The sequence below is a fragment of the Caloenas nicobarica genome, chromosome Z (assembly GCF_036013445.1).
Source record: "Caloenas nicobarica isolate bCalNic1 chromosome Z, bCalNic1.hap1, whole genome shotgun sequence".
Taxonomy (NCBI): Eukaryota; Metazoa; Chordata; class Aves; order Columbiformes; family Columbidae; genus Caloenas; species Caloenas nicobarica.
This window is the reverse complement of record NC_088284.1, coordinates 275,838-298,321: the sequence shown is the minus strand read 5'-3', so window position 1 is coordinate 298,321 and position 22,484 is coordinate 275,838. Positions and strand designations below refer to the sequence as shown.

Here is a 22,484-nt window from a genome sequence, read left to right as displayed (position 1 = left end):
TTTCTCCTTCGCGTCTCACCTTGCTATCTTTTTTTGCCACAACAAGCAAAAACGAATCCCAAATTTGCCAACGGCTTCTGGAGGGACAGGCATGTTTTGTGCTGGTTGCGAGTGCCATAAAACCCCAGCTCCAAATTAGAAGAAATTAGAGACATTGCACAGTTCATTCATCTTCACTAATAGAGTTCTTAGGAAATACACATGTAGATTAAAGGAACACAATGGCCCCTGGCTGATTGCTTTGAGTACCCTCCAATGCCCCTACAATGGTATTGACTTGCTTTTCATATTGTGCACAAAAGCCACACTAACCTTTTCTTGTCTCTTCTGTTGGCCTCTTCCCTCTTTGCCAACGGATGGCTGAGTTCTTGTGGCCCCAACCTGCCCCCCGCCCCCCAAAGCAGTCCCTGAAGGCAAACCTCACCTAGAGCTGATAGGAAAAGCCGAGCACTTCTAAAATGAATTAACCTTGGGACATCAGATCATAAACCTTAAGAGGGTGTGGGCACGGGCAGAGGCAAGGACTGCCACTCTTTGTTTTGAAGTGATTCCTCTGGAAAAATCTACACAAAATGCATCCCGTTGGGGCGGGGGGGAAGCAAAAATGAAGATTTGTTGAGAGAGGTCATACTTTTTTATTGGACTAGTTAATATATCTGAAAGAAGCAGCAGTGGCATTTTTCATGCACATACACTCCCCTCAGACTTGAAATGGAAGCATCCTCAAAGCTAAGTGCGGGCTGAAAACCACTCCAGATGTTACTGTGTTTGTCACTTAACCAGCTGGAACAAAAGAGAGCTGGTGCCAAAGAGGAACTCGCAAGTGCTAGTATAAAAAGTGATAAAGTGACAGAAAGAGAAAAGCAGGAAAAATTTTGTTACAGGAAGGAGTACGTTGGAGGCAGGTCCTCCACGGAGCCAAGCACAATGTAAGGTGTAGGATCTGGCTCTCTGCCTTACCTCAAAAGCATTTTGTGGATGTCCCACGAAGCCATGCCCTGCCCTGTAGCCTCCCAGACACACTCGTGCTGTGGAGGACAGGGTCACAGCATCAGTCTTCTCACAGGCTCTGTCCTGTACCAACATCTTGGGGAATTTCCTCAGAAATATTACCTAGCGCTTTCCCCAGACTTGAGAAGGCTGAAAGCCCGAGCCCACCTCTTTCAGATGCCTCTAGAGTCCACCCTTCCCAAAAGCCCGCACACGCCTTCACTTGGACTGTAGACCTGGCTTTGAAGGCAGCCAGACGCAGGGCAAGTATCCCGACAGGGGACCAGAGCACCAGCTTCTACCCTCCATGCTTTTTGCCCTGTGCATTTGGCACAGAACAGTGCCACAGCACCCTCCCGCCTGTCACCTTTTGAGTGGCCACCCATGAAACCCATGCACTTAAAAAATGCCTGGGACAGACGCAGCTTGGACCTGTCAATTCGGAGCAGCTCCTGGAGGCCACGGCACAGGACACACTGTCCTCTGTCCTGGGCCCCCCGAGACTCCCGCCCCTGCCCAGCCCCTCCACCGAGCCTCCTTTCCCGGGCCCGTCCGCCGCTCTCTCGGCAAGCGGCTCCCGCTGCCCCGGGCACTGCGTGCCGGCTTGGTCCCGCCGTGCCCGGCGCACCAGCAGCCGCCTGTCCCACGATGATTTCCGACGGCGCTCGGCCCCGGCGGCGCAGCCCCGACCTCGCGGCTTCGGTCGCGGGGCTCGGCGGGGCGCTCGGCCTGGGCCAGCCCCCGGCAGCAGCCGCCCCGCCTCGAGGGCCCCGGATGGCATCGCCCGGCGCCGTCTGGGGCCGGGGCCGGGGCCGGCGGGGCGGGGCGGCCGGCGGCGGGCGGGGGGGGCAGCGGGCGCTGCCGGCGGGGCCCTGGGGATGCCCTGCCTCCCCCGCCACGCCGGAGAGGCGCGGGGGCCTCGCCTTCCCTTTCGCCCACCGCCCCCCGGCACTCCTCCCCCGCCCCAAGGAGGCCAGCCTGCCGGGCGGCGCCGTGCCAGAGCTGCCCGCGCCGCCCCGGGGCCGGGCGGGACCGCAGCGCCGTGCCGGGGCCCCGGGCCGGCCGCCCCATGCACCCTCCCGGCGCCCTGCTCGCCATGGCCGACGGCGCCTTCTCACTGTCCGCTCAGGCGGCGCGGAGCCCCGGGGGGAACACGTCGAGGCTGCACAGCATCGAGGCCATCCTGGGGTTCACCAAGGAGGACGGCCTGCTGGGCCCCTTCCCGCCCGACGGCAGCGCCGGCAGCGCCAAGGAGGCGGACAGGCGGGGTCCCCGGCACTGCCTCCCCAAGATGCCCGGGGAGCCGCCGCCGGCCGAGCCCCAGGGCCGCGCCGAGCGCTTCCAAGGTTAGCGCGGTGGGCGAGAGGCGCCGGGTCGCGGGCGGGCGGGCGAGCGGGCGCCTCTCCTCCGCGCCCTCGGGCGGGCCCCGCGGGGAGATCGCCCTCCCGGTGACCCGGCTGTCTTCCCCTCCCAGAGCCGTACTGCCCCGGCAGCACCAGCCCCGAGCTGCCCGCCGGCAGCAGCGGCGAGGGAAAGCCGTCGGACGAGGAGCAGCCCAAGAAGAAGCACCGGCGGAACCGCACCACCTTCACCACGTACCAGCTCCACGAGCTGGAGCGCGCCTTCGAGAAGTCCCACTACCCCGACGTGTACAGCCGGGAGGAGCTCGCCATGAAGGTCAACCTGCCCGAGGTCCGCGTGCAGGTAACACCGCGTTCCCGGCACCGGGCCCCCCCGCACAGCACAGCCCTGCCCGGCCCGGCGAAGCCCCGCGTTCCCGGCGCCGGGAGCTCCCGGCACGGCGTGGCACAGTCCGGCCCGGCCCGGCGCAGCCCCGACTTTCCGCTGCCGGGAGTCCCCGGCCAGGCGTGGACGTGCACTCCCGGCGGCCGGAGCAGCACCGCCCTGGAGCGCGGACGGCCGCACTGTCCCGGCCCGCGGGGCCGTGAACCCAGCCCGGCAGCGCTGGCGCCGGCCGGTGCGTGGCTGAGCAGCCCCACGGGGCATCGCTGGAGCGCCGGGCGCGGCTGCAGCTGACAGCATCCCACGGCCCCGACGCGCCGGCCCCGGCCCCGGCCCGGCGCGGCCAGCGGGACACGGCGGAGCCCGGGGCTGTTTTCCGTTCGGCAGCCGCGGGATCGGGCCGCGGCCCGGCACCTCCGGCCGCTAGCCACGTCGTCAGCGCCGCTGCCCCGTGGCTGGCGTGTCCCGGCCCGGGGCAGCCGAAGCCGTTATGTGCCGGGCAGGGCGGGCGGGCAGGGCGGGCCGGCTCCGCGGGGGGGTTCTCGCCGTGGTGCTTCCCCCGGGGCGCTGCACTCCGCCGGGCGAGGGGCTGCGAGTCTGCCGAGCCCGCGGGGCAGCACTGCCGAACCTGCCCCGGCCCGGGCTCGGCACGGCGCGCTGTCTGCTGTTCCATCGCGTTTCGCTCGCATCATTTCGAGTGCGCCGCTGCGCGCAGGGAGAGCCTCAGCCCTCCGTGGGGGCAGCAGCTCTGCCGTGCCGCCCTGTGGCCCGGCTAACGGGGCTGTGCTTGCAGGTCTGGTTTCAGAACAGACGGGCCAAGTGGAGGCGGCAGGAGAAGCTGGAAGTCACCTCCATGAAGCTGCAGGACTCGCCCATCCTCTCCTTCAACCGCTCACCGCAGGCAACACCCATGGGTCCTCTCAGCAGCAACCTTCCCCTGGAGACGTGGCTCAGCCCGCCCGTGCCCAGCGGCACAGCCCTGCAGACCCTGCCCGGCTTCGTGGCCTCGCCACAGAGCCTGCCCGGCAGCTACACGCCACCGCCCTTCCTGAACTCTCCGGCAGTGACCCATGCATTGCAGCCCCTGGGGGCCATGGGGCCACCACCGCCTTACCAGTGCGGGGCCACCTTTGTGGACAAGATCCCTTTGGATGAGGCAGACCCACGCAACACCAGCATTGCCGCCTTGCGGATGAAGGCCAAGGAGCACATCCAGTCCATCGGCAAACCTTGGCAGACAATCTGAACTCCCTCTTCAGCACCTGGGAGAAACCCACAGGGAAGGCCGGTCCCGGAATGACCAAGGGACGCCTTTGCCCCGCTCTGGCTCTCCTGGACAGCCAGGCAAAGGAGGGCTGTCCCTTGCACCAGCCTTGCCCCCATGCCTTGACTTGCTTTGTATTTTGTGGTCCTTTTAATTCCCTTTTCCACATGCCCTGCAGAGTTAGTGGCCTGATTATAGCTTAGGAAAACAATCTCTTTTGCTCTCCCTCCTTGGCTGGACGCTTTAGTTGCAATAAAAGCTGCAGTAGGGCGAAGAGCTGTGTAAGGTGGCTGGGAACCAAGGCCTGTGTTACCTGGGGAGGGTTTTCTGCTTTTGCACCATTAAATGGCACAGCCTGCACGAAGGCTGTGCATCGTGTTTCTGCACCCAAATGGGCTGCTTGGGCCAGACCCTCCGCTGCCTGTGACATGTAAAGATGAGACAGGGCCCTCCTCCTGCCCATTCCTGCAGCAGGACCCTGCCCAGACTGGCTGTGAGCACTGCGGGCTGCAGCCGATGGCGGGGAGCGCAGCCAGTTTGGGGCTCCCCACTCGGGAAGGAGCACAGCACTCCCACAGCTGCCTGTGTGGAGCAGCCCCGGGGGTTTCGCATGGGCTTTGCCCACCCCTGCCCCGGTGGGCCGGGGTCAACGCCCATCCCCTGGCCCTTGCTGCCTCCACAGAAGGGACCAGCAGGTGCTGCGGGACCCTGTGCCGCCGCAGCCCTGCTGCCTGTGGGGGGAGCGGGCAGCAGCTGACAGTGCCCTGGACGCCCTACGGGGTGGCTGGAGCTGGAGCCGGGGCCCGCTGGTCGCGTCCTGCCCGGTGCAGCCCCCGGAGGCTGGCATGGCGCTGGGCCGTGCTCGTTTCTCCACCCACCCAATGCCCCTTGCCAAGCTGCCGAAACTAAAACTGCAGCATCTTTATTTTCCATTATCTCCGTTACTGCTTGTAATGGGGCTGAGAAGCTGTAATGAAACACCCCTTCTCCTCCACTGTGCACGAGGTGCTCTACACACTCTGGAGGTTGTGGCAATTAACGTTTCTCATTAGGGAAGAGAGAAGGATGCACAAGCGCCCTCATTGTGTCCTGGGGGTGATTCAATGCAGACTGGGAGACCTCTCCTTTCACCATTTCCCACTCGTTGTGGCCAGACAAAGGCTGACATCTAATTATATTTTCACAATCTGTGCGTACCTTTTAAGAGTCCTGTCAGAAACAAGTATGTCAGCTTTGTTCAGCCTCACTTCAGAGAGCTTTTTAACATTAGACGGCAGTTTCTAAACATCCCTTCACAGCCTTCTCCACAGCAGCTCCCGTCTATTGTCTGGAGAGCTGCTTTACAGATAATAATAGGAATCCCTCCATTTTAAAACGCCTTTTTCCTCTCTCCCCAGCCTCCCTGCAGATCCATCCTGCCTCTCTGGACCAGAGCACATGCTGTGCCCGGGCCCCCCAGGGTTTCCTTCCCTGAGTACTGGGCCAGGGGGTGCAGGGAGGCCCAGTGAGTGGCCCCTGCAGAATTCGGGGGGATGTAACCCTGCTTGGGCTGGGTCCTCCTGCTGGGCTCTGGACCTGTAGGTGCCGCTCTGTCTGTGCCCGTGGTGGTGCCCAGCCGTGCTGTGAGGAAAAGAAAGTGCTGTCACTGTCGGGACCAGGGAAACATTTTGCTAACTTCTAGTAACGAGACCCGAGTAAACTTCTGCAGGGGGGAGAGGAGAACAAAAACCGTATTGCTTCAGTTCTTAGGTCTTATTCCAGTGGTCCTTTCACAGGTGAGCTTTGTTTGCATCACCAAGGCTTGCAAGAGGGCACATCTCTGGTGGCTGTGGGGCAAGGATGTCTCTGAGTGTGCTGGAGAAGCGCCTGCGCACCCTGGGCTGTGTCAGTAACAGGCTGCACGGGCTCTGCACACTCTTCCTCCTCGGGGGCTGCAACAATCCCACTGTCATTACTTGGCTGCAGTCCAGCTGTAGCTCTGATGCTGAAAACCTTCCTGCACGTGAGCACATTTAACTGTTTCTCAAAAGCTCTTACCTGTGCTTATTGCTCACGATTAACAAGCAGCTCCCCAAGATTTCAGTAGTGCTCTTCCACATTTTGACACTGCTGGAAAGACCCCCCCCCTCAGCTTTTGATCAGTGCTGTAACCAGCACTGACTCTTGGTTACATGACATAGTCAAAGACTAACAGTAGATAAAACCACAATGGCAGGACAGCAGAAATAGCTGCTGATGACACCTGTTCACTTTTATTAAGCTTGTCATCCAATGCCTGTGAACAAAAAAAGAAATATTATGTCGAGCTATGGTGATTGTTCTTCTATTGACATATTAAGCAGGTCTTTTGTTACACATTGTACATGTGCATCTTGTGATGGATAAACTGTGTGCAGTTATGTCCTTCAAGGAAAGCTATGTGTTTATTGCTAAAAAGAAATATTTAACCAGCTAAACATAAATGGGCACAGACAGGTAAATATTTTTCAAACAAATAAAGGGACAGAGGCATAGACAAACTCATATCTTTCTTGTACTCTGTCTAGTTTTCTGTGTTCCTATGCTTCCTTTCAAATTGTCCCATTCCATTTTAAAAGCTCATTTGTTCATTTTGTTGTAAATATCTTCTCCTTCTTAATTGGGTGCTGAGTCTAATAATCCTGCCTCGGCTTGTTAACTGTACAATAGCAGTCAGAGTTAATGACCCATTAGTGATTAATTCCTTAAACAGCATCTAATTGCTCACTGTAAAACCTTTTCTTAAAACTGGATTAAATCATCTAGATCCTTAACCACTTCTTTACTCTAACTTTGCTAAGGCTATTAGCCTGGCCTTTTCTGAGCGATCTATTTCTTCTTTTGCTTAAACTGTGCTAGCAAGATAGTATTTTTAGCATCTATATTTGACTTCTTTGCAACATCTAAAGTTCTAAGGAAGAATAATACTGATAAAAGACTGCCAGTGAAAATATTACAAAATTTACTGCTTTGCAATGAGACAATTGCAGGCAGTGAATGTTGTTATGCCAACCATGACATACCACCTTTTGGGAGAGGTGGACTTGGAGGACAGGGTTTGTCAGTGGTCGTGTGGAAGTCTGCAGGCATTGCGGGCGAAGCTGTAAATACTTATTGGCGTTTTCCCCAAAGGAATTTGTTCTTTGCTCGGTCTCCTGAATATCAGCTTCCTTCAGCAGATTGTCAACCACAGAATACCCATTTACAAAATCCTATCATAGGAGAAAAAGAGCGGAATGAAAAGCTGATTAGACTGAGACACTGGTCACTCTGATAGGAGTACTGTTTTTTTCTGGTAAAATGAATTTTGTGTCTTCTCTCTTTCTGAGCATCTCTATGTTCTGCCAGTGTATGATGTGAAAATTGACTGACATTTGGCAGCCATTCCTTTATCATATGACATTTCTACCCCTCTAAGAACTGTGAAATCAGCTCTGAAATGTTTGGTTCTATGTAAAAATACAGTTAAAATCAGCTAGGCAAGACATTCAGGAGAGAGTTTAAATGGAGGCAGCAGAAATTTGGTTGGAAACAAGAAGAGATAAGAACTGGAGCTTTGGCCACTGATAAAGAAGGGAGTGTTGGGGTAAACAAAGAGGATGTGTTCCAGCTGTGACCAGTGCAGGTAGGTCAGATATCCCTCCTTTGACTCCGTCTCGGCAAAGAGGCGGGTGCAGGCAGTAAAAGACAGGCCTCTGGGGAAATCTAGAGTGTCAATGAGGGGATGCTAGTTTTAGGCAGTGCTTTTAGACAAAAGGCTCTGCAGGATGCCTGGCTCACCAGCAGCCTGTTTGTGCTGAAATGCCTGAGCTGGCTGCAGCGTGACTCGAGACCAGAGTAGCTCGTACTGCAGGCAAACCTGCAGTGGTTCATGTTAAACCAGTCGTAGACGTGCTGCCCTCACATCCGTCTCCCGTAACATCCTAAAGAATACCCTTCCAGTTTATTTGATGCTGCCTCTGTGGGGTAGGGGGGTCCCAGTCTACATGCAGAGAAACTGAGGCACAGAGAAACATGGCTTGCCCAAGCTCAGGACTGCCACGACTGAGTTAGAACACGTCTCCACTGCCATTTGAGACCTCTTCAGGTAGCGTCAGCCATCCACACATGCCCAGCACATACGACACAAACGAGAAATCAAACAAAACAAAACAAACGCCGCAGGTGCCGGTGGGCGCCGAGCGCGCAAAGCGGGAACGGCAGCGCCGGTGCCGCCGGTGCCACGGGCTGTCGCTGGTGCTGCCGCCCGGTGGTCGCGGCCGGTACTGCAGCCCGGGGGGGCGCCGGCCCCGGCCCCTCTACAAAGCGCCGGCGGCGTCCCGCGCATGCGTGCGGCTTGGGGGCGTCGTGGCAGCGGTGGGTGCGGGCGCGGGCGCCGGCGGCAGGTGAGGCAGAGGCAGAGGGGAGCCGACTGATCCCTTGGGCGGGTCCGGGGGTGTTTGCTGCCCGCCCGGGGGCCGAGGGACGGGAGGCTGCGGCGCGCTCGCTGCGGCCGGCTCCCGGGGGGCTGGAGGCGGCGGGCTCAGGGCAGCCCCCGGGGAGGTCCCCGGAGCCGGCAGAGGGGCAGGAGGCGACAGCCGGCCGGGGGCAGCCGCCGGGCGCGTCCCCAGCTCGCCGGAGCTCGCCCTGAGCCTCCTCCCGCGGCCCCGCTCGCCCCGCGCAGCCGCCCCCAGCTCCGGCAGCTCCTGCGAACCCGTCCCGTGCCCCCGGGCCGCTCCCGAGCCCCGTCGTGAAGGCGGCAGGCCGGCCCTCGGCGCGTCTCCGGCGGCCCCCGCGGAGGGAGCGGGCTCGGCCAGGGCTGAGCTGCGCCGCTACCGGCCGCTGCTGCTTCTCTCCCTCTCGCAGGGGCCGCGCTGAGGATGCGGCCGTTCGCTCCCGCCCCGGGGATGCCGTCGACTGCAGCCGCCTCGGGCTGGCGAGGCTCGTCTGGCAGAGCGGCGTGGAAAGGGACAGGGCAGCACGTGCGGGCAGGGACGGGCTGCCGCGGCTGGAGCCGGGGAGGTCGGAGGCGAAGAGGGAGAACTCCGCGGCCGTCGGCCCGGCGTCTGCTTCCTGCGGCAGGCAAGAGGCAGAGCCCCTCTCTCCGGGTGGCGAAGGGTCCCGCCGCGTAGCCCGCGGCGGGGTCCGTGTGCGCAACCCGGAGCGCGGGACGGCTGCGTGGCGGGTGAGCCAGCGAGGCTCCGTGTCCCCGAAGCCTCGTCTCGTAGGAGCCCCGACACCCCAACGTGTTCTCGTAGGCGGAGGACGGCCGAGCGCCCGGAGTTATGGAAGAGGAAGGGAGGAGAGAAGGAGACAGGAGCGTCTGAGCTGTTAGAAGCCTCCCGGCAGCACCGAGAGCGAGAGCTGCTGTGAGTCCCTGGCCCTCGGGGCCTTGTCCCCCACTTGCATGTCGCGGTGCCTCCCTGCCCCTCTCTCTTTCCCACACTGCTGTGTTTGCTTGGTGGTGTGGGGTGGGTTTTTTTGTTTGTTTGGGGTTTTTTTAACTTTACTTCCCTGTACCTCTCCTTGTCTCTTTATTTTTGTGCCCTGCTCTATCTTCTATCGCTGTTTTTCCCTTTTCCATCTCTTTGTCCTGATCTGCATCAGTCTCTTTTTTCCCCCCGCAGTTTCTCTGGCCTGTTCCCGGCTGTCCTTTTCTTTTCTGTGCCTGTACGTGCAGCTCTTATCTCCCCACCTTCCTATCTCTCTCCTTCCTTCCTTGTCCTTCTCTCTCTATCCGTTTGTCTCGCTCACTGTTGCTGGCTTTTTTCATTCTGCATCTCAGTGTTCTGTTCTTCCTTCCTGTTCATCTCTTGTTCTTTATGACCCTTAATGCTACTCCCTGTCCCATTGTTTCTCACTGTACCCCTGTGTCCTGTTCCCTACCCACAGTCGTATTCTTCCCTGTCCTGTTGACCATCCCAGGTTTCTTCCTCCATCTCCATCCTCGCTCCATCTCTCGGTCCCGCTCCCTGCCCACCCCTGTTCCTGTTTCTCTGCCTTTCTTGTCTTTCCCCTTGTTTCTGTGTCCTGTTCCCTCTTCATTTTTGTTTCTCTGTCGCTCTGCCCTGCTCCCTGTCCCTGCATCTCCTCCCTGCTGTCTCTGTCCCGCGGCCCGGCGCCCGTTTCTCCTTGGTCTGTCTCTCCCGCTGCCCATTCTAGGAGTTTTCCCCACCGTCTGTGTCCTGCTGCTGGTCTCTGATCTTGGCCTCTCCTTCCCTTTGCCCTGCCTCCCTGTCCCTTTTGCCTCTCTCTCTTTGTGTCGCCTTGTCTTGCTCCCTGTCCCTGTCTTTCTCTGACAAGCTGACCTGCTCCTTGCCCTCCTTTTCAATGGAATCACAAAATCACTTTGGTTGGAAAAGATAACTGCAATTTTAAAATATCCTGACTGTTTGAAGAAATGGCCTGGAAAAGATTTTTTTTTTTTTTTTTTTTTTTCAGTGAGGCAGTTCAGAAGGACAGATGGGCTGCTGGACTCTTCAATAACAACATTCAGGGCAAGGAGGGAAATCTTGGCTATACTTAGGCGATATCTGCGTCTGTCATGTGTGTGTATCTGGGAAAGTGCATTCTAGGAAACTCAGGCTGCCAATGAGTCAAAAAAAAAGCCTGGTTGTCTAAAACACGCAAACGCTCCAGTGGCCTGTATCGACAACTGCACTAAAGATGGTGCAAAATACTTTTTCCTCCACTCAGTTGTAGCCTTCGCAAGAATAAAGGAAGCTTCAGATTCCTATCCAGCTTTGTTCTGAAGGGTGTTTTCCTCTTTCAGCTGGATGTCCGCTGCCACCGTCTCACTGCGGTTGCCCCGTCTTCTGCCACAGAAGGACAAGACAGACGGAAAGAATCCGGAGTGGTCTGCCTGTACAAGGTGTGTCTAAGACGTGCGTCTGCATTTTTCCTAAGGTACTTGTAGAGTGGACTTTAAGAATGCACTGACTGTCCTTCTCTATTTTTAATACAAAATATTTTAACACAAGTACTAAAAATAAGGTCTGTTCTGGAGCATGGTACACCTGTGCAGGGCTTACCTCCCTCTGTTTATTTTCTCTTCCTGAAAGCGTAATCTGCTGTTTCTGTGGGCTTACTATTAAATGATACAGTGGAAATGATTTTGTACTAAAAGAGGAAAGAAGCTGTTCATAAGAGTTCACGTGTTCGGAAGAAACAGACTGCTTTCATGATAAATGCTTTGTGCTTTTTCAGTCAATAAGTTTCTAAAATATCTTAGAGCAGTACTTGAAAACGTTACTGAGATTCGGGCACCTGGACAAATCAGTTTTGCTTCTGTGCGTTTGCCAGGCTTTCCCAAGAGGCACTTGCAGACTTGTAACTAGTGACAGTGAGTCCTGGTGTGGTTTGGGTGAGTTATTGCTTCGATAATGTTCTTCTTCCCTAACCAACAGTGTATAATTCTGACTTCAGTTTGTAAGAAATCTTCCAAAATGGCAGTATTCCTCATCCTAAGAAGTTGCGTTTCATGGACCTGCCCTCAGAGTGGATCTTCCCAGGTGATACAATTGGCAGTAGGACTCATCAGCAACAGGACTGTTCACATTCTTTGAAACAACCAACTAAAGTCCATTTCCTTCCACAGAGCCCAGCACAGCAGGTCTCGCAAAGGTTGGTGGCACCGCTGGGCTTTGGGTTCTCGGTTGTGACAGTTGAAATGTCACAGAAACATGTTCCTCTGCATGCTGCAGTGCAGCCAAAAGCGTTAGCGAGTCTGACACTCCTGTACTGCAGCAATGGGGATTTTTTTTTTTTTTAAGTAAACCCATGTCTTCTATCTCACTGATTTTTCTATCATAAATGAAACTTAAAAAAAAATTAAAATGGTCTAATTTACACATTGACTTCCATTGTTAAAAGTGTAATTGCCAAATAGGCGCAGCATATAATTTATTAGGTGTACTTAAGCCAATGGGTTTATGTTCTAAACGTTTAAAAAGAGAGGCAACTGAATGCTATGAGGTTTTTTTTCCCGATATTTTGGCAGGGTGCTCTGATGTACTTTATTTCTGTGTGGCCTTCGGTGGCGTGTTTCCCTGGCAGGTCAGGGGTATTTCTCTTGCTTGGGCTGTGCAGATGGCCACGTGTCACTGCTCATCGTGTAACACACGAAGTGTAAATTTATATCTCGGTCTAAATATACATAATTGTAGTAATATGATTGTAATGATATGCCAACATCTGCAAGTCTGAAAAGATATTTGTGTTCAAAGAGAAGGCTAAACAGGTACTTAAGTGTAAATATTCTAGATAATAAGTGTCAATATATAAGTGAAAACAGATATTCTGTATAAGTTTAAGCAGGTATATACGTGTAAATACATATGTAAGTGTGTAGATGTCTAAGTAGATATATATTACAGTGGAAACAGATGATAGATATGAAACAAATATATTCCCTAAATACATATGTATGTGTAAAAAGAGACATAAGAGTCAATCTCAGTGATATACAAGGTTTTTAAAATGCAAAGAAATCCTGTTTATAGAAAGGATTGAAAAACTCAGCCTCACCTGGAACTGTCTCTGGCGGATGCACTCGACCCGCCAGCCAAACCAGCAGCGGTTCGGGCTCCGCAGGAGGGAAAGGCCTGAGCTGCCCGAGGGAGCAGAACGGCACCTGAACCCCGGTGGTGGGTGCGGGGGCCGGTGCGGTCTGTGTGCGAGCCAAACGTTTTATTCTATAAATGTGGCTCCTGGGGGAGCTGCCGCGAGCTCTCTGCTGAATGACTGGCTGTGCGGTGGTGGTTTCTGCTATTTACAGGTCACTGGATGAGCCCAATTTAGTTTTCATATAATCTAACTTAAGTAAAAGCGTACTGAATAGAATTAATCACCTAGACTTATAAGGCTGTGTGTCTTTTTTTTTTTTTTAATTTAAATACACTCTCTGCTTCATGTTGCTTGAAAAGCTGCATGCTGTAAAGTTCTGCTCATACTTACCAAAAGCAGCTACAGGTTACGCTGAACATCTGTGAGATCAGGTGTGGTTTGCACTTCGCTGGGAAGAATGGAAATGACTGGGGATCTGAGACGAGTGGAAAAGATCCAGTGAGAAGCAAGAAGAGCCCAGACTCAGCTGTTGCTATTGCACTGAATGATAGTGTGAATGGTCTGTAAAGATATAAAACCCCAGGGATTTCTGTGCTTGGCTGGGACCTCTGGGCAGGCACCAGCTCCAGCCAGCCCTGCTGCTGTGCTACTGCACTAAATTGATTTATACGGACTCTGATGCCTGAGAATTTGCTTCGCGAGCCCTGGGATGCAAACTGGACCTGACCCCAGCCCTGGAGGGAAGGCGAGCAGGGTTCAGCTCCACGTGTTTCCTCCTGCGGTGAATAATGGGGTGCACGTGCCCCCGAACGCTGTTCAGCTGCTTTTCTGTGAGTGAGTAAACGTTGTTCTGTGGGAGGCAGAGCCCTAAATCACTCATTAGCAACAACATCTCTATCTCAAAAGAAAAGAGAGTTACAAAAGCGCTTTCAAAAGCTGCCTCTTCCCTGTTTTCCTTTTCCCCACGTGGATTTGGGGCTGATTCCCCCAAATGGGGACTTTCTGCTGCGGGGCCACGCACACAGAATGGGAGCCGCCGCCACGGCACAAAAATACCTCAAACGCCCTGAATCTGGGTCTTGCAAGGGGGGGCGGGAAATAAATAAATAAAAAGACCAATTTTTGGGAAAAACCCACGGAAGTGCCTCTGCTGGGTGCTCGCGGCTGCCTCCTGCTGGCGGTTCCGCGGGACCGCGCCCGGAGCGCCGCGCATGCGCGATGTCGGTCTGGAAACGTGCTCTGTGCTGCCGCCGGGTGGCAAAAGTGCGGTACTGCAGCTCAGAACCGGCGCGTGCGCAGTGGTGCCCTTCTGCCTTACTCTGTGCTGCCACCTCGTGACCACAGTTCGGCATTGCAGGTAGAAAACAGCGCGTGCGCAGTGGCGCTCTGTCAATATGATCGGCGCTGCCGCTAAGGGCGGGGACATGCAAATCAGAAGAGCAGTGCTCGAACGGGCCGCCGGGAGAAAGAAACAGAAAACAGGAAAAGAAAGAGAATTAATAGAAATAGATGGGGTCTAGAAATAGAAATATAATAGAACAGAGCGTCGTGCCGAATATGCAAATCTCTTCGGGGTTTGGGCAGGGAGGCGAGTGGGCGGAGAGAATGCAAATTGAGATTCGAAGCCTGCCAATCAGATCGCGAGAGACAAGAGGAGGGGCGGGGCGCACGGGAACGAGGGGCGGGGCGAGGATGGGGCGGGGAGAACGCAAATCAGAGGCGTGACTACGCAAATAGCGCACTAGGGAGCTCGAACGGGCCGCCGGGAGGTTCCGCTGAGGAGGGTTCTCTGGCGTTGGTCGCTTCTCCAGAGTGGATTCTCTGTTGCGGGTTGTCTCGGGCGACTCGTCTGCTGCGGGCGGTCCCGGGTAGTCGCCCCGGTGCAGGTCACCCCCGCACACACTCCCCGTGCAGCTCCGGCTCCGCGCATGCGCGGTGGCGCCCCGGTGCGCCCCCGTGCGCCGCCCGCCGGGTGTCGCTGGTGCTGCCGCCCGGTGGCCGCAGCGCGGTACTGCAGCCCGGCGCCGGGGCTGCGGGCTCAGAGCCGGGGCTCCAGCTCTGCGCTTGTGGGGCTGCCTGGTAGGGCTGGGCTTCGGTCTGGAGGGGCTTTTGATGCACGTGTTAAATTCCAGGCGAAAACTTTGTCTAGTCAGTTAATTGAAACAGTTTTGGGGGCGTATGTTACATGTTAATATACAAAGCAGGGTTACAGTGTTCTATAACATGCACAGAAGGACGTGTATTTAAGACAATTCTAGATGTAAATGAGCATTATTATTTTTATTGGGATCTTTTGGTATCTAAATTCTTGAGCAGCAGCAAAACGTGTGAAACGCCTGCTAAAACAGCCGCAGAGTGCTGAGGAATGAATGTAGGACAGGTCATGTTTAGATGCTTCACTCGTGTTTCAGAGACCACAGCAGAGCGTTTCTCTGCATTTTACTGTCTGCAATCGCGTATTTGCGCAGCCCTCGCTGCTGCCCGCCCCGTGTCCCGCTGTTCGGTCACGGCCGCTCCCGCCGCGTGTCCCGCCGTTCCGCTCCCGCCCCGCGTCCCGCCTCCGCCCCGCGTCCCGCCGTTCCGCTCCCGCCGCGCGTCCGGGTTTCCTCCCCAGACCCCTCGCGGGGGGCGGGGCCTCGGCCGCGCGCGGAGCAGCCGCCGTTCCCGCGCTCAGGTCACGCGGCGGCCGGCGCGCGGGGCCGGGGGCGGAGCTGTCGCGGCGCGGGTGCGGCACTGCGCGTGCGCGGGGCCGCCGCGTGGTGAGGGCGGGGCCGGGGCGGCCGTTGGGCGGGGCCGCGCGCGGGGCCCGCGCCGGGCGGGGCGGCCATGGCGGTTCGGGGCTGAGCACGGTTCGGGGCCGGGCGCGGTTCGGGGCCGGGGACGGTTCGGGGCCCGGCGCGGTTCGGGGCCGGGGACGGTTCGGGGCCGGGCGCGGTTCGGGGCCGGGGACGGTTCGGGGCCGAGCGCGGTTCGGGGCCGGGCGCGGTTCGGGGCCGGGCGCGGTTCGGGGCCGGGCGCGGTTCGGGGCCGGGGACGGTTCGGGGCCGGGCGCGGTTCGGGGCCGGGGACGGTTCGGGGCCCGGCGCGGTTCGGGGCCGGGCGCGGTTCGGGGCCGGGCGCGGTTCGGGGCCCGGCGCGGTTCGGGGCCGGGCACGGTTCGGGGCCGGGGACGGTTCGGGGCCGGGGACGGTTCGGGGCCGGGGACGGTTCGGGGCCGGGGACGGTTCGGGGTCCGGCGCGGTTCGGGGTCCGGCGCGGTTCGGGGCCGCTCCAGCGGCGGGGCCGGGCCGGGCGGCTCCTGCGGGGGAGGCCTCGTGCCGGCGGGGCTGCCGCGGCGCAGCCGCCGGTTCCGGCAGAGGAGGGGGGGCGGCGGCGCTGCCGCCTCCCCGCGGGGCTCTGCCCCTCTTTTACCCACCTGCCCTCTCTGCCGGGCGGTTCCAAGCGCCGGCACGGGCGGGGCCGCGGCGGCTCTGCGGCCAGAGGCGCTTTTCTTCAGCCATGTGACAGTGGGAGTCGTTGCTCGCACTCGTTTCCTCAACCTTTATTATTTTCCCTACTAAAGCTTTTAGATCGCAGTATCCGAGTTCCCTGCTGGGGTCAATAAACTGGTTTCAGTTGCAGCACGGTATTTGCTTTGGTAGAGATGTGAACCACGTTCGGCTGGTTATGGATTTTGGTTTTGTGTTTGTTGGCTGGTTGGTGTTGGTGGCGTTTGGTTTTCTTGCCCTTTGCGGTAGCTTTAAGGGCCGTTACCCGGGACGTGTTGAGATGTCGCGCCCCGCAGCTGCTGGTGCCGCCCTGTGCGTGCAGCTGCTCCCCGAGTTCGAGACCCCGCAGCGGCTCCTGTGCCCCGAGCTGGGGCTGCAGCCCGCTCAGCCAACCCGGGCCGGCTTGCACAGCCTGCGTCCCGTCAGGCAGGAAAAAATTGTTCAAATTGTATTTTTTTTCAGCGGAGCAACTATGAAAAATTAGAAATTCTTCTAACACTTGTTGAAATGCATTCTGAGGTACCTACATCTCCATTAGGCATAAGCTGGGAATGGGTAACATGTTCTCAGGTAATGTGTGTGATCAGTCATGAATCCTACAAAAAAACCAAACAAAACAAGGCAAAAAACCCCCCTTAGATGGCTAATTTGAGTAGGGCATAATTTATGCATTAAATGTTGGTTTTAAAAAATACCTGCAGATGGTTTGGTTCAGCTGATCTTTAAGTTATGTTTTTCCCCGTGTTAAACCAGATTCAGTACATTCTAAGATAACGGCAGTCTCTGTGGCCAAACTTTGAATGAACTCATTCCAAAGCCTACATGAATGCATGAAGACAACGGTGGGGGGAGCACCCCAGTGGGTCAAGAGGTGCCATGAGAAAAGCGGAGAGGACGGCGGGGGGAGTGCTCCGGTTGGTCACAAGACACCCCAAAAAGGCAAGAGGACGGTGGGCGGCGGTGCTCCGGCGGGTCAAGAAGGCTCAATACATGCGGCAAGAGCACGGTGAGGGGGAGCGCCCTGATGGGCCAAGGGGTCCCCCAAAAATCCAGCAAGAGGACGGTGAGGGGGAACACTCCGACAGGTCAAGAGGTGTCAATAAATTCGGCAGGAGGATGGTGAGGGGGAGGAGCGCTGCGGCAGGTCAAGATTGCGCTGAAGAAAGGCAAGAGCACAGCAGGGGCGAGCGCTCTGGCAGGTCAAGATCGCCCTGAGAAAAGGCAGGAGGATGGTGTGGGGGAGCTCGCCGGCGGTGCAAGAGGCACCCGGAAAAAGGTAAGAGGATGGCAGGGGGGGTGCCTCAACCGGTGAAGAGGAGCCCCAAAAAAAAGGCAAGAGGATGGCAGGGGGTCGGGGTTGGAGCGCTCCAGCGGTTCGAGAGGCTCCCCGAAATCCGCTTAGATGGCAGCAGGTAACGCGGCAGGTCAAGGTCAATCAAGGAAGAACAGGAAGGCAGTTGACCTGCAATTCAAGAGTGAGGGGGAAGATTGGGAACCCGAACGAGGAGGAGCAGAACTTGCTGTGGCCTCTGCAGCCTCTCTTTAATCTGGGCTCAGGTAAGCTGGGAGCGGGGGCTGTAGGCTGGGGTTTGGGAGGTGGGTGGGTGAGGAATGATCCGGGTTTTTGATCTTCTGCATGACTGAAGTTGCTGCCTTACTCAGTTTTGCACTGACTTTCGTGTTATCTTTTCATTATGTAGTATTTTCTGTTCTGACATTGAAACTTAAACTTCTTTGGAAATTCATCCTCTGTCCCTTCAGTCTCAGCTCGTGGCACTTCCACTGTCTCGTGGCCCGCATTTCAATGTACATTAGATCGCTCGCTGGGCCTTGCATTTTAAGTAACTTTCCGTCACTTTCTGCATGACATACACTATATTTTTATCAACTACCATATTTTCTGTGAATATTCTCCTTGGTTCCTCTCTAAGTTTGTTTTTCTTTTCCTTAACAGGCAGCCTTTGAGAGCTCTCTAAGTAAAAGTGATATCTTTTCACCTTTTTTTTGCTCTTTTCACCTTACGAGCAGCAACCCTCTTTATGCTCAGTCTCATGCTTTTCTTCCTTTCTTGCCCAGGTTCAGAATACCAGAAGTTCTGCATCCAAGCTTCAAGTTTCCTGTTCAACATTGCAGGAGATCTTGGTAACGTGGCAATGAGGGAGGTGATGAAGAGAAACATTACCTGTTCCTTTTCCATTTCAAGACATTATTTTTTACCTTCCTGGTAGCTGTGAGATTATTTGCAATATTGCGCTAGCATCTGCCTGAAAGGGAACATGGACCCTTTGGGTGCCTCCTCAAGAAATATTTGCTCTATGGTTCTGGTGATGTCCAGGCTTTGAGGGTGGGGGATAGAGGAGCGTAAATCTCATGGGGCCTCCAGGGATGTCTGCAGGCTTGGGTGACCTGTGGTTGGGACAGGGATGCCGAGGTTGTCAGTCTTGCCCTGAATCTCTCTCTCCCCCTCTTGCAGCACCTGACTGAATGGAGAAGAAAGTGGACGGGAAGTTCCTGCGCCACAACATGGATCACATGTGTTACTCTCGGCCTCAGAGACCTGGAGAACCAAACCATTCCCGTCTTGCCTTGAAGCAGCCTCTGCTCATGGGCTTCTCGCAGGGAGAAGGCAGAACGGCAATAACCCGCCACGTTAAACCACAGGGTGCACACTCTGCAGCTTTCAAGCCCAGCTCTGCGTTAGCCCACACCTGCGATTTTGTGCCACGCATGCAAATTTCAGTTGTCACTGGCTGTTGCAGTGTTTGGCTTTGGTAAGGACAGTGTGTGTTTGTCAGCAGTTGGTGTAGAGTGGAATCTTCAGGAGAAAGTGATATTTTCCGTGCCAGAACTGGTTGGTGTTTGCATGTTATTGTGGTAGTTTTTCACGCAGGTGATGAGTGCTGGAGTATTATTGTGGGATGAGGGGATTTTGAAGGCTTGTCTGTGAGGTGCATTAGCAGGAGCAGTTAAAAGCAAAAGGCTGAGATTTGGGGAGTTTGTCGGTGGATTTTGGACGGTTGTCAGCTGAAGAGTTGGTTGTTTGCAGGTGAGGTGTAGGGTGGAGGGTGAAGCTGACTTCGCCTGGGCGGCGCAACTGGATGGGTGTGCAGAGCTGATGGGAGCGGGCTTCTGCGGGTGACCCTAAAGCTCAAGATCCAGCCGGCAGCTCCAGACACTCGCGCTGCCTGGCAGGGCCGTGCACGGCCAGCGCGCTGGAGCACAGCGAGCTTGACTCTCCGCAAATACCAAACAACAGGTGAGGACCGTGGGGATTTGTACTGAGCTATGACATCTCTAACCCGTGAAATTGGGGACCAGCCTGAGCAGGGCATGTGGGGAAGCTGTGCTGCAGCGGAGGGGGACGGGCCGTGCAGGGGCCGGGGCCAGGGCGAGGTGGGCTCGGCGTGGGGAGGTGTCGGCCCCTGGACTCAGCCCCGTCTGACTGTAGTGCCCTGGGGCTGGTGCAGCTCGGTCCTCCACGTGTTTCTCTTCAGGTGGAGCAGCATGCAATGGAAAAGCAAGGAAGGAGAGGAAGGCGGCGAACCTATGAGGAGGAGTGATCAAGAAAGAGGATTGGAGCACACCTGCGAGTCAAGAGGGATCAAGAAAGAAGACAACGGTGGTGGAACTGCAGGTACGGAAAGTTCAAGAAAGAAGAAAGGTGATTGTGGCAGTATTCTGACATTGGGCCTGTGAGAAACTGCAAGAGTCGACAGCGTGAGAACAAGCATTGGTGGAATAATGCAAGAAACAAGGCATGTATGCTAGGTGACACATCAAGGAGGGAGGGATTGATACATCGAGGATGGGGGCGGTGAGGGGGGGTAGCTTGTGATATAGACAAAGATGCTTTTATGGCAGTAACAATATATTGCTTATGTAATGGCTAACTTAGCAAATCAGCAAATGCTTGAGCAAGCATCATAGCGAGTATAAATGCAAACCTGAGTTTGTAACAAACGTCTCTCATTGCACCTTAAGAGTCCGTGCCTCATTCGCTACAAATGGCGCCCGAACGGGGACTTTCAGTGCGGCTGTAAAGGCAGCAGCCGTTCTGGTAGCGAAGCCCAGTCGAACCAGGACTGGGAAACGGAGCCAGGAAACAGAAACCACAGCGTGGCCCATCACCGAGAAAAGGTGAGCGATTGGGAACTGTAGGAGAGAAGTTATCCCTTGAACAAAGACAAACCCTAGATGTCCTTCAACGTTTATTAAGAAAGCAAAATCACGATGTGCCAGTAGTCCAATTAGCGACTTTATAAGAATGGATTGCTAATCATGTGCCGGACTTTCCTACAAACGGTACATTTCAGTTGGAGGCATGGCACAAAGTTGAACGAGAATTATATGAACAGGCAGCGACGGGAGATCAAGCTGCTTGCGAACATTTATCTACTTGGGGAAAAATTATAACTACTTTAAAAGCGGCGCAGAAGGAAGTAGTTGCACAGGTCGTAACTGACTGTGAACCTTCTGCTCCTCCCTTGCCAGGGAAGGAGGGGGATCCTGTAGAGATATCAGGCAAAAGTGCACTAACCACAGCTGCAGTAGCAGAGAAAGGGTTGGCTGATAACAAAGCCCCTGCATGTACACTACAGTGAACGCTTTTGGCAAATGATGGTTCGTGGGAGTCGCCCGACAGCCCCCTTGATCCTGGCCTGACAGACCTGGAGTGAGAGCCTGATTTATTTCCCCTGGATGTTACTTTGCAGCCAAAACTGCACACTAATTTAACCATGTGGGATAAATGCAGAGAAGAGGCTTTGAAAGCAGGAGACTGGAAAGTGGTTTCAGCATGCCCTGTGGTCTATCGTGAACGGCGACCTCCAGGCTTTCAACAGCTACCGTATGATGTTGTAAAGGAATTACTGACATTAGCTAAAGAAAATGGGGTTACTTTATCATTTGTTGTACATTTTTTGAAGCATTAAGCTCCTCTTACGTATTTACTCTGCATGACTGGCGTTCTTTGTTGAAAATGATCTTAACCACTACTCAATATACTGTATCGTTATCTGATTTTCAGGAGAACTGTATTATAGAGACTATTGATAATGCATATCGGCAAAGAGGGATTGATTGCAGTCATTTAGCTGGGGAATGTGCCCATACTTTGCCAGAGAATCAAGAGATGCCAATACGTCCTTTTCAAAAATCTTGCAAGGATCACAGGAACCTTATGCACAGTTTTTAGACCATTTGCAAACTGCTTTGGAGAGACAAATTGATAACGATGCAGTGCGTAAGTTGTTACTAAAACAATAGTTGTTTTACTTGTTGTTACTAAAACTCATTCTGCTTGGAAAAGACATGTGCAATTTTATAATCTCTCGACTGTTTCGAGAAACTGCCTGGAAGAGATCATTCAATTAGGCATTTTGGAAGAGTTTAAGAAAAAAAAAAAAAAACAAATTTGTCTTACGGACAGGCACACTGCCCCCCTTTTTGGGGCAAATACGGAGTGAAACGCCAGCAGTTGCAGGGGCATTGCTGGGGATGATCCGGTGTGGAGTCTCTGTCGTGGGTCGGTTCTTCAGAGCGAATTCTCCTTTGCGGGTTGTCCCAGGTGAGTCGTCTGCTGTGGGTGGTCCCGGGTGGACCCCCCAGGTGCAGGTCACCCCCACACACGTCCCGTGCCCACCCCCCCCCGCCCCGCGCACCTTTCTACTCGCACTGCCTCCCGCGTGTCTCTGCCCCTCCCCAAACGATTTCTCTCCAAACGTGCCCCGCGGGCATTTTTTCCCCCCGTGAGGCGTGTCCCCGCTCCCTCCTCTCTCCTCTCCGGCCCCCCCGTTCCACACTGCCCCCCCGTCGCCCCTTTGCTCGCGGACCCCCGGGGCACCTGCGCTGCCCCAAAGCGCCCGTTGTCTCCCCCCGTAGCTCTGTCCTCCCCACCCACTCGCTGCTCTGCAGCCCAGCCCCATGGCAGTTGTTTTCCCTGGGAAGCTATATTTCTATTTCTAGTCATATATATTTATGCATATATATATACACACATATGAAATTATTTTTAAGTTTCTATAGGTGATATATAGAGAGATACCTATATGTATATTTTACATATGTGTGTATATATATATGTATGCAGATGGAGCATCCGAGGGCTCTAACGGACCGAGAAAGAACTAGAAATGGAAACAGAAGTTAAATAGAAGGGAAAGCCGCGCCGGCTGTGCAAATCGCCTGGAGGTTCCAGCGAGTGGGTGGAGAGAACGCGAAGGGCGGTGCAGAGCGGGCCAATCAGGACGCGCGAGAAAGCTGGAGGGGCGGAGCGGAGCGCCGCGCGGGGCAAACGGGGAGGGGTGATGGTAGGCGGGGAGAATGGAAATTGACGTGCATAGGCAGCCAATCGGGTTGCGGGAAGGGAGGCGAAGGGGCGGGCAGGAAGGGGCGGGCGGGAGGGGGCGTGTCCCGCGGGCTTCCCGATGCGCATGCGC

General features: G+C 55.5%; 1 protein-coding gene and 3 long non-coding RNA genes across 5 annotated transcripts; all 4 read left to right on the top strand.

Moving 5' to 3' along the window:
• The first annotated feature begins 2,059 nt into the window (after nt 1-2,059).
• On the top strand, nt 2,060-4,118 carry RAX (retina and anterior neural fold homeobox). The gene is made up of 3 exons (XM_065657239.1): nt 2,060-2,336; nt 2,465-2,694; nt 3,527-4,118. Exons 1-3 carry the CDS (start codon nt 2,060-2,062, stop codon nt 3,977-3,979), a joined length of 960 nt encoding a protein of 319 aa, XP_065513311.1. The 3' UTR covers nt 3,980-4,118.
• A 5,176-nt stretch (nt 4,119-9,294) lies between these two features.
• On the top strand, nt 9,295-11,377 carry LOC136002587 (uncharacterized). Its single transcript, XR_010607927.1, has 3 exons — nt 9,295-9,363; nt 10,767-10,865; nt 11,297-11,377. It is a non-coding gene; the product is annotated as an uncharacterized LOC136002587 (long non-coding RNA).
• A 4,499-nt stretch (nt 11,378-15,876) lies between these two features.
• Nucleotides 15,877-18,189, top strand: LOC136002258 (uncharacterized). Its single transcript, XR_010607889.1, has 3 exons — nt 15,877-17,053; nt 17,160-17,604; nt 18,124-18,189. It is a non-coding gene; the product is annotated as an uncharacterized LOC136002258 (long non-coding RNA).
• A 367-nt stretch (nt 18,190-18,556) lies between these two features.
• Nucleotides 18,557-20,452, top strand: LOC136002259 (uncharacterized). Of its 2 annotated transcripts, XR_010607891.1 has the most exons (4): nt 18,557-18,818; nt 19,094-19,303; nt 19,542-19,681; nt 20,029-20,452. It is a non-coding gene; the product is annotated as an uncharacterized LOC136002259 (long non-coding RNA). The 2 variants fall into 2 exon arrangements; XR_010607890.1 differs by lacking the exon at nt 20,029-20,452 and having other exon boundaries at nt 19,542-19,778.
• Nucleotides 20,453-22,484: the final 2,032 nt, after the last annotated feature.

Excerpts from the sequence above, each read along its gene's own strand:
- RAX (XM_065657239.1), top strand. The coding sequence starts at position 2,060 with ATGCACCCTCCCGGCGCCCTGCTCGCCATGGCCGACGGCGCCTTCTCA. Across the intron at positions 2,337-2,464 it reads CCGCGCCGAGCGCTTCCAAG|AGCCGTACTGCCCCGGCAGC; the intron begins GTTAGCGCGGTG and ends TTCCCCTCCCAG. Across the intron at positions 2,695-3,526 it reads TGCCCGAGGTCCGCGTGCAG|GTCTGGTTTCAGAACAGACG; the intron begins GTAACACCGCGT and ends CTGTGCTTGCAG.